The sequence below is a fragment of the Ambystoma mexicanum genome, chromosome 9, assembly GCF_040938575.1.
Source record: "Ambystoma mexicanum isolate Mex_15411 chromosome 9, UKY_AmexF1_1, whole genome shotgun sequence".
Taxonomy (NCBI): domain Eukaryota; kingdom Metazoa; phylum Chordata; class Amphibia; order Caudata; family Ambystomatidae; genus Ambystoma; species Ambystoma mexicanum.
This window is the reverse complement of record NC_090931.1, coordinates 819,569,880-819,585,634: the sequence shown is the minus strand read 5'-3', so window position 1 is coordinate 819,585,634 and position 15,755 is coordinate 819,569,880. Positions and strand designations below refer to the sequence as shown.

The 15,755-nt window shown below is 40.7% G+C and overlaps 1 protein-coding gene across 7 annotated transcripts in view; it reads right to left on the bottom strand.

Moving 5' to 3' along the window:
• ARMC8 (armadillo repeat containing 8) overlaps positions 1–15,755 on the bottom strand; it is a 1,620,024-nt gene that overhangs the window by 625,194 nt on the left and 979,075 nt on the right. For all 7 annotated transcript variants that reach the window (XM_069615827.1, XM_069615825.1, XM_069615821.1 and 4 more), the window contains one exon: positions 4,585–4,680. In XM_069615827.1, the coding sequence (XP_069471928.1) occupies positions 4,585–4,680 (96 nt within the window). The remainder of the gene's footprint in view (positions 1–4,584; positions 4,681–15,755) is intronic.

The window sequence follows — 15,755 nt, the reverse complement described above, 5'->3', positions numbered from 1 at the left end:
GTAAAAAATAAAACATATTAAAAAAAAAAATGAATTACATTCGAAACAATGTGCATAACATAAAGAGCAATCTGTGACCAAGGAGCAGAATACAAAAGAAAATCACCATTTACCAGCCATCAAGAACAATCAGATCCAGCAACGACATTCGCCTAGAACCTTAACCATACACAAGGAAAAAGCTTGGTGGATCAGAATTCTCGTGCCTAGCCGCTAAACTTTGGCACTCCCTCCCGAGAGAAATACAAACCATGGAGGACCATCTAAAAGTCAGACAACTCCTAAAAACCTGTCGCTTCAACTTGAAGTGCAGGGAAGTAAAGAGACCTCCAAATAGGAGGGAGACCCAGGTACCCCCGTTCGCCTAGAGGGCCCTACCGGAAAAGAGGGATAGGACCGACCCAAGCTAAACCAAAAAAAAAGGGCATTTGAATTAAAGAGGAAAAGACTGGCCACCAAACAGATAAACCGCAGGCACAGAGAGCTCAAGGGCACAGGCCCCCCCACCCTCAAGGGGCCCAGCGAGGCAATGGTGGCTGCACAACAGATGTGCCAGGGGGCAAAGCGATGTAGACATCCCTTAGTCTGAAAAAGAGAGTAAGAGATGTGGAGGAGGTATCACCACTAAATAGCACTGCTAAGAACCTGCACAGAAAATAGGCTTGAGACCCCTAGCACACCGCAATGCACATGACTGGCAGGGATATGTACCACAGGTGGTCAGTACTGAGAGGGTACGATAAAGTATCACCACTAACCAAACCCACTAAAAAAATCATCCCTCTGTTTACACCTCTCAAACCTTAATACTAAACACAACCATACCTCTTACAGCACAACAAACCGCATGCATGTCACTACACGCCAACAACAAAAAGCCTTGCACAACAGCATATGACAACTACTGACCGAAAACTCACACCTACGCCCAGCCAACGGTGTAAACTAAATTGAAGCTGCCAACAGCACATAACTGCTCTCTTGCTCTTTTTTCCTGCTCAGTCATATTAACTTACACCCCCCGCACCCGACACCTTACCCTCTTGCTTTTCATATCCGCCAAAGCACCAGCAGACCACTCAGGTGGTGATAGTGCATGGTATAAATATCCTTTAAAAGTGGCACAAACACCACAACATACACAACACACAAAAACATAAAGCTAAATATCAAACAACCCACAGCCCAATAATACATAGACTGTATGTGAGCACTAATATTTACAATGCACATTACAATCTGAACCGTTCCCCTACAAAATACCCCTCCCCATACATGACATCTCAGATATATTCAAGAATGTTTTAAGGCAATTTGAAGACCTTTTTAGTAATATTTATAACAATTTGACTTCTCAAGGTGTTCACATTTTTATTTAACAATGCAATAAACCAACAAAACATTAAAGATTAAGTGCATCTTTTGACATTTTTGATATATTATTGTATATATGTATCATCAAAACAGGTATAAATGGACAAGTGGGTTTACAAGAATAAATAGAAATGCATTGTGATGGGCTGTTTTGAAATGTTATATTTTAGTCAAGATTTATTCTGCCTTTACCAATCACCAGTTAGAGGGATTATAAGGTGCTTCTTCAAACAACAAGATAAGATTGCAAAAGGAAAACACATTAGCAATGTTGAATTTCCTCTGCTCACTAAAGTTTCTTTCCTAGGTATCTAAGAACACAAATGCACTGAAATATGAGAAACTGGCTCATTCAGTGCTAAATGAAATACAATAAGATTCCAGTTTTATTTGTTCTAATATTTGAATCTTAGTTTATAGTTTTGTCTGAGGGTCTGGAGAAAAATACACCAAGCATCACGATCATGAAGTAAGATTATACTTTCACATTGACATTTGTACAATTGCCATTCTTCACAGACAAGCCACCCCTCCCCAACGATCGTACGAAAAAGAACTAGACACATTTTTGTTTTCAATCATTTTTGCTCATATGTCAGTCTATTCTCTTACTCTGATCAAATTAATCTCAGAATACCTTTCAGGTCATTTTTAATAAGCAATTTTAATGTTAACATGGACAAGGACAAAAATATTCACAATGCGATTTAAAATTCTTTCATTGAATTAAGGTGGTTATTAATTACTAAGATATCTTGTGATTTCCAATTTGATAGGTTTTATTAAATACTTATTTTTACAACAAATGAAAAGCTGCTAAATTGGCAAACTAAATAAATAGCTCATGCAAAAGATATTTGTGGCTAATATAATCAAAGATATGAACGCATACAAGCTACAATTTGTGCATTCTTATTAGAGCAGGTTTAAGAAGCCTTCAAGTACTCCACAATTCGGCATAATGTGAAAAAGGCCCACTAATGAACTTTCAGAAGCAATATCCATATACGGTCCAATTATAATGCCTTGCACATGAAGCTGAAAATTCATCTTTTGGGGATTTTGTGGTCAAAATAAACATTCAAACCTTATATTTTCTATTTTCCTGCAAAATGTCAGGTATTATGCTAAACATAGTCCTAGTTCTTATTACTCTAGAGCACAGGGCAGCAGAAACTTCTGATACCGGAAAACCAATGCATCAGCGATTCTCGGACAAACCTATGATTCAGACAGAAACCCACTCTGGAAAAATGAATTTTCTGATGGGATAGCACAATAGTATTGATCTACTACACCTTCAACAGATATATATTCATATTTAAACATTCTGAACACCTTCGTTATTCACTATTATATGTCAATATGAGTTTTTCTTCATTGGCAAATTCCCAAATCATTTACACTATCATCCTAGAATATCTGTTTAAATACATTGTTAAATAGATGTGCTTTGCATAACCACACTTTCCTTGGACTCTTCATACAAGTAGGTGTCTTTATTTATGCACTTTTAAATTGCTGAATTGTGGCAAATTACCGGAGTGTTTATAGTTATAATGAAAAATACCTATAACTGCAGGATAGAATTAACAAAATGTCAAGTGTAATCAGACACCTAGAAATAATACAATCACAAATAAAATATGGCATAATAGTTGTTGGGGCTTATCATTACAGTGTGATAAATAGACATCGTGAATTGTGCAAAACCAAAACAATATAAAACTTGCTGTATATTATTTTAAATGACATCTTTAAAAGTTTGGTTGGTGTAAAATGCATCTTAACAAGATCGTGATTAATTAACTTGCTAAATAACAATGACTGAATTTCACTTTGTCAGTATTCACCACTTTATGGGGCATAATGAATAATCAAGAGATTGCAATCATCATGTCATCCTAAACACAACAAATTTATATTGACGCTGGGAAAGCAAAATATTCATTAATAGAAACTAATGATCAAACATTTAAGTGGCTTTTGGGGTATTGTCATCATTCCTATAAAAACATATTTGAAAACTCTTACATTTCATTCGCTTCAAATACTCCCAATGAACACTGTGAAAAGCAAAAGACTGCAAATTGTACCTGGTGTAGCATATTCTGAGCATAAATGATTAATGTAATCATTTCGAAATTCATGGAGCTAGCAGAGCAAGCAAAAGCTGCTAATGCCTCTATCAAACATCTTTAGCTTGCCCTTTTCTTGACTTTAGCAGTATGTTCATAGTTTTCAATACACACATCAGAAGCAAAGGCAACTAATGGTCAGATGATGATCTGTGCCAGGGTTCAATCAACACTGGCAACTGTGGCTTGGAAAACAAATTCACCCAGCCACACAAGAGCAGTTTATATATGAACAACTGGATGATTCACAATGTGTAGCCGTCAGTTGTCACAGTGGTGGGATAGCAAGAAAGGACACCTTTAAAACTCCTTTTGGCAAACTATTTTCTTTAGAAGATCCTGTTTCTGGGAGCTGTACAGCAAGCTAAAATGGGCTCCCCGAATTACATAACATCTGCCAAATGCTACATACATGGCTGGAGAGAAATGCCTGCTTAGCAATCTCATCCACTGTTTAGAACTTTTAAAAAGGCCACATTAATCACATAGAGAGACCTTTACTTTGAGACCTTTACTTTGCAACTATATGAATGAAGGGAATTCAAAATCCAGATAATCAGACATAAAAAGTTAATTTACAGAAAGCTTTATTCACACAAACTTACACAACAGCCAAAAGGATAGAAAAATATAACTAGCCCACAAAATGAAGAACAATCGATATGTCTGAACAGTATCCGAAAGAGCATTTCCATGAATTACTTTTACAGCACTAGTGTTGCGGTTTTAAATTTTAAAATGTGACTTTCAAAGCATTGAAGAAATTATATTAGCGTTCACTGGATTTCATGCAAAAATCAAAAGTGCAAAAGAATGAGTCCATTGTCAGCGTAACAAGAGCACACCAGTTATTGGTCATTCCGACATGGACATGCCACACTACAAGTAAGACTCAAAATAAAAGTGCTCCATTCATTCTTCGAACATGATCTTTAGTGCCTCTGGTTTTACTCTTTTTTTTCTTATTATTATTCAAACAGTCACTTAGGGCTCTTCGCCAGGGCTTTCAGGTCGACGTCACGCCCTGCCTGGTGGCTGTCAGGACTGGGGGACGCGCCTCTGCCAGACTCACCTTCTTCCGGATGTCCTCATCATTGGCACCGAGGGATGCATAGAGCTTAAATGCCGCTTGTCGCAGTTCATGTGCATGCTTTAAATCGTGGTCAAGCTGTGCAAGCAAACAAGAAAATAAAACAGATATATTAAAAAAACGAAGGAATAGCACACTGTTTTACTTTCAAACAAAAAAGACAATTAAGATAAGCATGATTACAAGACCTTGAGTATCTCATTTTATTTTTTAATGAAAGGCCACTTAGTGTTAAGGGCCCAGAGCAGCATATTAAGTCATGACTTTTATTCTTGGAGACATGTATAGAACACCTTTCTTGAAGTTCAACTTATTAGTCCTTTCTGTTTTTACTAACTATAGTGAAAGCCTATAGAAACTGTCTATGTTGGATGGGCAATATGAGGGAGTATGGTGTAAAGAGAGGTGTAAACACAGTCACCTACAGTGAGTTTTGTTTTTTTAAAGTAGGGAGGTAAATTATCTTGTACCAAATCAGACGGTGGTGTGTAACTGCACATGATACTTCAATGGTTGGGAACTTGGGACAAACCTGCGTAGACCCACCATTGCAAATGCTCTCCACCATAGATTCACTGCTGCTGGCTACACATGGTGCAGCATAAGTGTTTTCAGCAGTGCATTGTTGTGCTTCCTTGCAGGAGGCCCTGGTTGTGAAACATTGCTCTGCCTTTCAGACATATCAAAGGCATAACTCTGATTCTACCTTCAGGGCAACCAAGATCTTTAATCATTTCACATTGGGTGTCTACCATATTGTGAACCCCTTTTTCCCCCAGCAGTCTGACAAAATGAGAGCAGCCCTCCTAGCTATGCACACAGTGCTGACGTGAAAACAGGAATACAGTACCAGGTGCTCAATTGTGGGAAAATTAAAGATTATTCAGAGGGATATGTATTGTGGGAAACAGAAGCAAGTACAACACAAATAAATGATAGTGCCCCAACCTGCATATGATTAATGAGGTGGCAAGAGCAACAATATTTCGTTTGAACAAATCATATAATACACATCTCCTGACTTGGGTATGGAACATATTCAGCAGTCCAAAGAAAACTTCATTAATAGGATCATAGCTTTTATTTTGTCATTAGCCTTGCCACTGGATACTTGGAAATCTATAAATATAAAGACAGTAGTGCACTAAACGATGTACAAAGGATTTTAATAAAATTTTACCCCAGACTCCAGGAGAAAGGTTGGTGGAGGGTCCTCATCTAAGCTACAGAGGCAAATTGTTCTGCCTCAAGTAACCTTATTGGTAGACGATATAAAACAAACGTTTTGTAACTATTTCCTTCATCCCAGAACCATTTCGGTAGAGACAATGAGAAGAGCAGCAAAGCTTAGACTCAGGAGAGGTGAGAGTGCTCCAGGGCTACAATGAGACACACACGCACCACTCCAATAATTTCAGTAAGACAGGTAACTACAATAATATACAATGATTTAGTGGGCTTTTAAAATACACACGCAGTCCGGACAGGAGTCCAGTCTAACCCCAGCAATCTACGCGAGCAGACGTGAGAGCCGAGGACCCATTGTTTTCAGTGAAGTTGGTTTTGGAAATCACTGCTACTTTAACTTCAACTGAAAGTTTTTTCCTTTAAAAACTCAGCGCAGGCACTAAGCGCGTTGATTCCGGCAGGAGTGCAGTCTAACCCCAGTCTTATCCCAGGACTGACCGAAATGACTGGAGTCTCCTAAATCATGGAAGCGACCACCAGCACCACTCACCCGTGCACAAAGGCGAATCCTCATACAGACAACATGGAAGAGGCAGATCCAGTCGACGTGAACATAAAGAAGCGATGACTGAAACCAGGTCAGAAAACAACAGAGCAAGTAAGTGTGAATGCAATTCAGAGTGGGAGGTGGTAGTGGAGCCGTAAGCATAGACGGGGCGACGAACATCAGAGAACTGCTCATATGCAGTGACCAATCGGCGTCACACCAGTGCATTCACCCGAGAACTTACTTGAGCCATGATCTTGAACAAAACCGCATTGCAGACATTACCGACGCAGAGCTGCTGGAGGTAGAGTCCTTCAGTCAGCAACCCGCCGTGCAGACTCAAGCATACACCAGCCACTATGAAGGGAAAGCGAAAGCGGGAGAGGAGGGGCCAACTAGCACCGCCGCGAACAATCCAAACGAAGGCCAGGTCGTGAGTGAGATCCACCTGAAAAGGGAATGAAGGGTCCTCCGACCTCGAGAGCAGAAAGTGAATAGAAAAAGCTTGCGTTATGGTAGAAGCAAACAAGAAAACCAGTGCAGTCTCGCTTATGGAAAGAGCAACACCAAATCGAACACGATCATGTGGCATGAAGGGCTCGACTGGAAAAACAAGAGCGAGAGCGAATACACAGGACACGCTCCTTATAACTAACGGAATTGGGAATGATAATTCAAAGGTAACTGGGAAGCAGCAACGTGAAACAACCAAAAGTACAGAACATTACCCGATAAAAATAACTGCAGCAACAGAACTTGACTATGAGGATTTTGAAGACTTTGAAGTGGAAAGAGGAGAGATTGACAACAGCTGAAGCCTTCTATGAAAATGGGCAACATACAAGGATCTATGATGACGGAGACGTTCAAGAAAATGACGTGGACACAAATGTAGACATAAAAAGCAACCTAGGTCTGAAAGGCCGGTAGGAAAACATGGGAAAAGCCATCACATGCAGGGAATATACATGTCTACACCAACGAGGGGGAAGAGGAAAGGTGTAAGAAGAGAAAATGATCACGAAATATTTCTGGCCGACGAAATACGAGAAATTGAGCGACGATCAAGCTTTATTGAGAAGATGAAGGTAGGGGACAGCTGGATACCAAAAAGGCAAACTCCTCAACACACTTCAAAGTTACAGATACATGGAGAGCACTCTCAGTACGAAAACACTGACCATAACAAACCAGACGTGGACAGAATACAGAAGAGCGAACTACAAAGGGAAAAAGTTCCCGACTCAAAGCAAATGATAAATTAAGAAAGAGCAAACCACAGACAAGTGAAAATCGAGATATGCAGGAGGAACAAAATAACAAAAACACTAAGCAGAGAACAACTGGAGGAAGATAGCGACGATCAACTAGTGGACTCAGATCCACGAGAAAGAGGGAAAAGATAATGTGAGTTACCAACATCAAAAGACGCAAACATTACCCATAGAAAAATCACAAATATCAACAGCAGCAGGGATACTGATTCACAATAACATGATGGCAGCGATGAAAAACTCATTAGCACCATACACAAAACTCTATGAAGCTATTAACGGAAACGTAAAAGACAACACAAACGTGTTAGCCACGATACAAAACAAATGGACACAAATGGAGGTATTTATGTCAAAAATCGTTGAGAGGCTAAATCAAGAGGCAGAAACCTCAGCATCGTGGCAGTGGAGACAATGGGATGGGACTTGGCAACCAATGCGCAAGAGAAAATAAACCAAATAATGGCCGATTTGATAGAAACAATAAAATGGATGAGAAAATCAGCAGAGCGAATGGAAAGAGAAGTAAGTGCGTCTCAAACATTCATAACATGTAAACATCAAACGGGAAATGTAAAAAACAAAACATCACAGGAAGGAGAAAGCTGCAAACCAAGGAAGTCGAATTGAAAGGGTTTCAAGCTGAGACACAAACAGAATTAGGAGAGAGTACTTATCAGAAAAGCAAACAATCAAATGAGGTTGAAAGACAACTGAAACAAATGAAAAAAGACTGAACGTGAACCAGACAAGCAGCCGGAATCTTCCAGAAAAGGGAGAAATCCCAAACAAAGAAAAACAAAAGCAGGAGTTTCAAAAACAACAAACGCAAAAGAAAAAAAAAGTGACTATAGACGAGGTGCAGAAAAATGGAAAAAACAGACACAAGAACGACAGAGAAGAAGTAGAACAAAGCTCTAACGAAACATACTCCGTGTTTTACGTAAATAGAAAGCCGCCAAAAGGACCTGAGGAAATAAACAGAAAATGTCAACATCAAATAACCAAAAGAAATAAGATGAGAAAACAAAAGAAACAAAGACGAAAAATATTAAAAACATACCTAAGAAAAAAGAAAACGGATGACCAGCATTTTTTCTGAAACATTCAAACACACACTCGACAAAGAGCGAGCAAAACTCTCTAACTAACAGAAAAGAATAAATACCAAGGAAAAGCAAAAGACCAGAGAATGGAAACAACAAAATTAAAATCAGTAGAAGATGAGAATGTGATACATCAGACCGAAGATGAACAAGAGGAGACGCACAACCTAATCGATGACGCATCATTCTATATAGAAATAAATGAGTCCTGGACGGAAAACAAAGAGGCTGAAGAGGAAAGTCATAAGACCGATGGGCAAAGGAACGAGCAAGGGGAAATTGCACTCCACTCGGAGGAAGTGTCTGAAAATGGTAACCAGGAACTGGTATATTTTACACACTATTGCTAAAAAGGGAAACATTCAACCAGAAAAGACCAGAGCCACAAACAAGCAGGGCAAAAACACATTGTGAGACATACTCAAACTGGAACCTAAGTAGTCCAGCTAGTAGGGCCAAAGAAAATCGTCTCGACTTAAAAACCGAGACAAAAACGAAGACAAACAAAGACAGTACCACCAAAGTGAGACTTGAATGTATACTCAAAGAAAAGAGAACTATCAATCTAAACAGGAACAATGTAGTACATCTACTAAAGAAAATTCCGACCTTGAAGAACATCTCGTCCAACGATATTGCAATCGTCCAATATATTGACGAAAAACAAGTTGACCAATTAATATTACATCTTAACTCACAACAAGTGAAAGCACAACTACTGAAGAAAAATACGACCTGGAAGGGGACGGGTGCAGGGTGAGTGATCATGTATCAATAAAAAGGGAGACCACGAGCGAAGGACGTAACACAGAAGAAAATAGAAATGTTGATCAGAGGTCTAGAAGAACAGGAAAGACAACATACACAGAGGAACACATGAGAAGAAATCCAATAAAAGTGACATTTGACAATCAGACGAACAAAGAAAAAAAGACTGGAAACTTGAGGGAAAAAGAACGAAAAGACCAATAAAGGAGAATGACTGGCAATGGCTAGCAAAAGCTCTAGCAAATGCAGACAAGGAATAACAAACAGAAGAGGAGGAAGGAGAGTACCTATTGATATCCTGGCACACCAGAGGTCACTGACTGTCACTTACTAAATAAGCTGGATCAACCAATAAAGTATGCAACAATAACATGTCTACAGGAAACATGGCTGCAGGAAGCACTGACAAGCGAGAACCATAAAGTCCTAATAAACCCGGCAATCAAAGGGGATAAAGGAAGACCCTACTCAGGACAACTGATCCTGATAAAACATGCAAAAAACGTGAAAGTAATTGCTAATGGGAACCCAAGCCTCTTTGTACAATGGGCCCTAGTACAACTAACCACAAATTCGTAATGGTAATAAACATCTACTGGAACCCAGCTAAAATAAGAACTAAAACGATAATAAACACAATAAAGAAATTAATAAGAGACACACAACAACATGAGCAAAGACCAATAATCATTACCTGAACATCAAATGTCTCAACAATCATGGCATGCCGTGCATCGAACAGTTAAAGGCATAGTCTAGTAAAAAATGTTATTGTCCCTACGGGTCGGCCATATTTTTTTAAGCCTAAGTGGCTCGATTTTAGAAAACTTTCCTATGACCTTACCCGAGTTTTCTTCCATTAAACGCACGCGAAAACAAGGGTGTCCAGTCATATTTTCGAATACAATATTTTGGAAAGTCAAAATGTCGAAAATATTTATTCGAAAATAAAAATGTCGAATTACAAAAAAGTCTATTTTTTTTTCGAATGAATGTTTAAATAAATAATTCATTAATAAATATTTTATTAAACATTTTTTTAAATAATGAAAGGTATATCCATGGTGGGTGGGGGTGATGGGGAGGAGGGGGGGGGGGGGGGGGGGAGTTGGGGTAGTGGTTTGGGGTTTTAATAATTGATGTTTTATTAAATATTTTTTTTAAAAAATTAAAGGTATATCCATGGGGGTGTTGGGGGGGATTGGGAGGAGGGGGGGACCCCCCATAAAAAAAACGTTAGTATTTGTGACATTTTACAGTTATTTTAGCATTGGTTTTTCGAATTTTTTTCGACATTTTATTTTCGAATTAATGACTTTTTATATTATATGTATGTGATTTCAACATTTTTGAATTCGACATTTTTTTTCGACATTTTTGTAATTCGAAATTTTGTTTTCAATATTATGACTATAACCCGAAAACAAGCACCAGGGAGTCGCCATTTTCTGATAATCCTATCTTTTCCCCCATCGCCCTGGCTGGCCTGCTTTTGCGGCACTAAATCAATTCCCCCGCTCCTGAGCCTGTCATCAGCAGACTTGTACCGCCCATTTCCCAACGCCAAAGCACGTCTCGTGTCAACATTCGCTGCGCTTCAGCTAATGACGTGTCGCCATGGAAATGGCAGGACGCCTCTTTCCTCAATAAGTATAAACAGACCGTTTTACAACACACAGCAGCAGATTTTCAATTCCATTCCTCTCTCTGTGTTACTTTGAGTATTCTGTGACTCGTTTCAGTGCTCTGGTCAGCTACGTTTGCCGCTTGTAGCCCGTGTGAACACCTGTACCATCTCGGTAAATTATTTTACTCTGTTTACCACACAATGGCTACAATAATGCCCTACATGTACGAGCCCGAGTATACCGAGGAGGAACTTCTGGAAAGGGAAGCACGCGAAAACGATGGGGATTCGGACGGCAGTTGGCAGGACGAATCAACAGATGAAGAGCCTGGGCCTAGTCGAATGGACGGCGTCTCCGCCTTGTGCACATGCAATCGGTGCGAGCTAATGCCAACTGAGGACGAGAACGGCTGCTGCCGAGAAAACTCGGGATGCCTGGCCTACATTTCAGAAGGCGAGCCACGACCGCAATGCCTCACCGAGCTGCCAGACTTCAGGGCAGCCTGCCTCACACGGGCCGTGTTGAGAATAATGATGGTGCTTATGCACGAACTTCGCGCAACTGTTCGTCCTCGTAATCCGAGTAACGAGTAAGTATACTCTGCTTGTCATGCCACTCCTATTTCATGATCTTCTACTGTATCCAAAATTACATCTACATATCATTGTAACGCATGTAAGTCGTTCAATAGTGTGCATTGTCTAGATAGCATTTGTCCGTGCAGAATGCCATTAGTTACAAGAATTGTCATTGACAACAAACGTTTATTAAACTTATCTTGGTCATTTAAAAACAGTTTGTTTCATTCCTTTTCACAGTTGGTACAGGCTGGTGGCCTATCGTTCCTTTACATGGTGGCTCCACGGGAGGCTTGGACACCGCGTTCAAAGAGTGATACCCGCCTGTGCCGTTCGTGCCATTAGAGAAACGTTCCCGAGTGACAGCGGTCAGTATAGGGGATTTTCTCTCGCTGTGCTGCAACCTGGCCTGTATAATCTTTAAAGTCTTGTATTTTTGTGTCATGAAAATAAGATACAAAATAAAACACCACATATATTTTAACAACGTTTGTTTCGATTTTTTAAATGAATTAAGTGTGTCTCCATTCAAGGATGGACGTCAGACATCTGTGCTCCGAATGGGTGAAGGTCTGGTCGCTGTGAAGCAGGGTGGTCACTATCTATCTAAGCTAACATAACATATTCTCGATAATGCATGCACTAAATAACACTTGTTCAAAGTCTTTCAGTAGGTTATGTCTCTATAAAAGTCACACATATATCTATACTAACAATTACCATTGGATTATACAGGCCTTAGGGTCTTGACCACTATAATACACCGGTTGAAGTGTGGGTCTGTGCTCACAAGAATCTCCGGTATGTGGCATTTGTTATTGATAAGCAACGATATACTATCATTGATATAAAGGCGATATACTATATATTGATATAAAGGCGGTTCGCGCCGGTGGATGCGCGCTGGCATGGGGGGCTGTCAGGGGCGCGAAAGGCCAAGGTGCCAAACTACATGTACACTTCCAAAGGTGTCCCACGCCAAGGGGCCATCGGTCACATGGCCTCCTCAGACCCCGTGTCTCCAGCCAGGCCTCCCCTTGAAGCAGGCCGCCCCCCTGCAATCCACATAAGTGTGTCTCCATTCAGCAGTCTTCCTGTGCCTTATCTGCACGCCCCAGGGCCATCCATCCCACCCCCCTGTATCAAAGGCGGTTTGCGCCGGTGGATGCGCGCTGGCATGGGGGGCTGTGACGGGCGCAAACGGCCAAGGTGCCAAACTACATGTACACTTCAAAAGGTGTCCCACGCCAAGGGGCCATCGGTCACATGGCCTCCTCAGACCCCGTGTCTGCAGCCAGGCCTCCCCTTGAAGCAGGCCGCCCCCCTGCAATCCACATAAGTGTGTCTCCATTCAGCAGTCTTCCTGTGCCTTATCTGCACGCCCCAAGGCCATCCATCCCACCCCCCTGTATCAAAGGCGGTTTGCGCCGGTGGATGCACGCTGGCATGGGGGGCTGTGACGGGCGCAAACGGCCAAGGTGCCAAACTACATGTACACTTCAAAAGGTGTCCCACGCCAAGGGGCCATTGTTCACATGGTCTCCTCAGACCCCGTGTCTCCAGGCAGGCCTCCCCTTGAAGCAGGCCGCCCCCCTAATACCACGACATACATTCGTCATTCATTCGCAAACACACCCCAGTTTCTAATACTTTAAAAACCACTCGATATGTCTCATGAGAACATCTTTGTGCTTTGCAAGTCAACTCCTGAACGTGCTACCTGGGAACCACTAAGATATATGCTAATCTGCTCGTCGTCATGCTATCCGTGAACTTCTGTGACCGCTTCGAGCATACCCATCAGGTAAATGCTACCTGTGGCCATCCACCTATTCTCCCGCAACATACTGCTCTGCTTGCTGAATCCAACTGTTTGTTGGTCAAGGTAAGGCCATGTATCCTGGTCATATTTCGCAGATTTTTAAATTTCTATCTATTTGCGAGTAGAGTACCCAATAGTGCTATGTTCATTGGTCTCATTGCTATTGACTTGAATTTCCATTGCTATACTATCAATAGATCTATTTATTTTCATCTGTGTCAATTGTCATCGAATTGCATCCTTCGGGGGTCCAGTCTATGATGTAAGCATGTTTACTTCTCGTGCAATACAGAACATCCAAGGGATGAGTCACATGTTCAGTTTTTAGTCACTTCATTTATACATTTCTGCAACTTATGCAAATACTAAGCCGCACATAATGAACTGGTATAGTTCCTGCGACCAAAACAAACCTTGCATTGATCATTGTATGATTCATTTACTTTTGTATCAAATCTTTATTCTTGAAGATTGTATAATAATGTCGATATTTACTTTTCAGATTTATCAACAATGCCTGCCTGTTCGATTAGCGGTTGCCCTTCGAAGACCCATGCGAAATCTGAAGGCACTACAATGCATGTATTCCCGAAAACTGTTGATCGAATAAGAGAATGGGTCAGACATTGCGGATATCCACTGGATGAGCTGGAAAGTAGAATCCAACAAGTCTTACAGGACAAGAGGGGTGATCGATACCGCACCTGCAGCCGGCACTTTTCCTTGGACATGTACACAACATCTTGGGTAACAAAGAAGAATAAACGGCGAACGACACGGAAATTGCTCTAAAACGCTATTCCCACTCTATTCGTCCACATTCCGCCACCGGTGAGTCAAGTGTCCGGATTTAGCTTTAGGCCTTGCGGTAGTGTGTAGGTATCCGAACGGATTAATTGATATTGTAGGTGTTCTATCCCTTGTAATAATTTCGATATTGATATGTTTGTATAGTTTTTTGAATAATGACATTTACCAATATATTCTTTTTCGATTTCATAACCCACAAACGCAATGTATATATATATGGGAACAGGGAACTGTGCTGTATTGAGCATTTTACAAGTATTCTGTCGCCTTACATGGCTATTTTTAATATTGGCATTTCATTATCAATCATTAATTTACCTTTACAACTTCTTGACTATCCCTTGAATCTGAAGCAAGAACATTCTACACCCTTGACGTGGTCGCAGTTATCAACCACTTCTAGCGCGTATCAGGTAATCTTACTAGGCTAATCCGCTACAGACTTGTTTTATGCATGTCAAGTAATATTTTTATTTTATCGTGTAATCATTTTACCGAATGTTTGGTTAGTGCTTTCCAATTGATATACACCTTAGTCATCATCCACTGGTGTTTGTTTTCGGTTATAATTGGTGTTATCCATACTAATGCAAGTACTGTCTTTCAGGGAGATGCTGAAGCATCCGCCACATCTACAACATTTCTAGATGTTCTTCAACAGCAGGAGGTATGGATACTGACAGCTCCATCGAGCGTCATCATCAGAGCTGGAATTCTTGTCGTTTGATTGTTCTACACAATGATTCATTCGTGGTTAGCCGTTGATATGTACCTGTGCTGTCGACCCCAGGTGTGTGTTATGTTTTCACTATTGTAATCCTCACTAATGCAAGTACTATGTTTCAGGCAGTTGATGGAGCGTCAACCCCTGCACTTGATGCAGAGCCTGACATTCAAGTAATTCCGGGGGAAGTGGAAGCGGGACCATGCGTATACGAATCGGCGCAACAGCTTTCGGAAGTGCGCACTACATTTGCAACATCCATGTATATTCTTCAGCAGCACGAGGTATGGATAATGACATCTCCATCATGCGTGATCATATAACGTGATTCCATTTGCTATACTTTCTTCCCTATTAACGCAAGTGCTGTGTTTCAGGGAGACGACGAAGCTTCCACTACAATCACAACATCCAATTTAGATGATGCAGATGTAAATAAATCGGAGAAATAAGTCGATGAAATGTGATCATATTTAGATTTTCCTTGGTTCTTTTGGACAATGCATCATTTGCGGTTATCTCTTTATATGTACCTGTGCGTTCGACCCCAAGTGTGTGTATTGTTTCCAATATTGAAAACCATACTAATCCAAGTACTGTGTTTCAGGGAGACGACGGAGCTTCCACCACAATCACATCATCTCATTTAGATGATGCAGATGTAAAAGAATCGTTGAAATAAGTCGATGAAATGTGATCATATTTGGA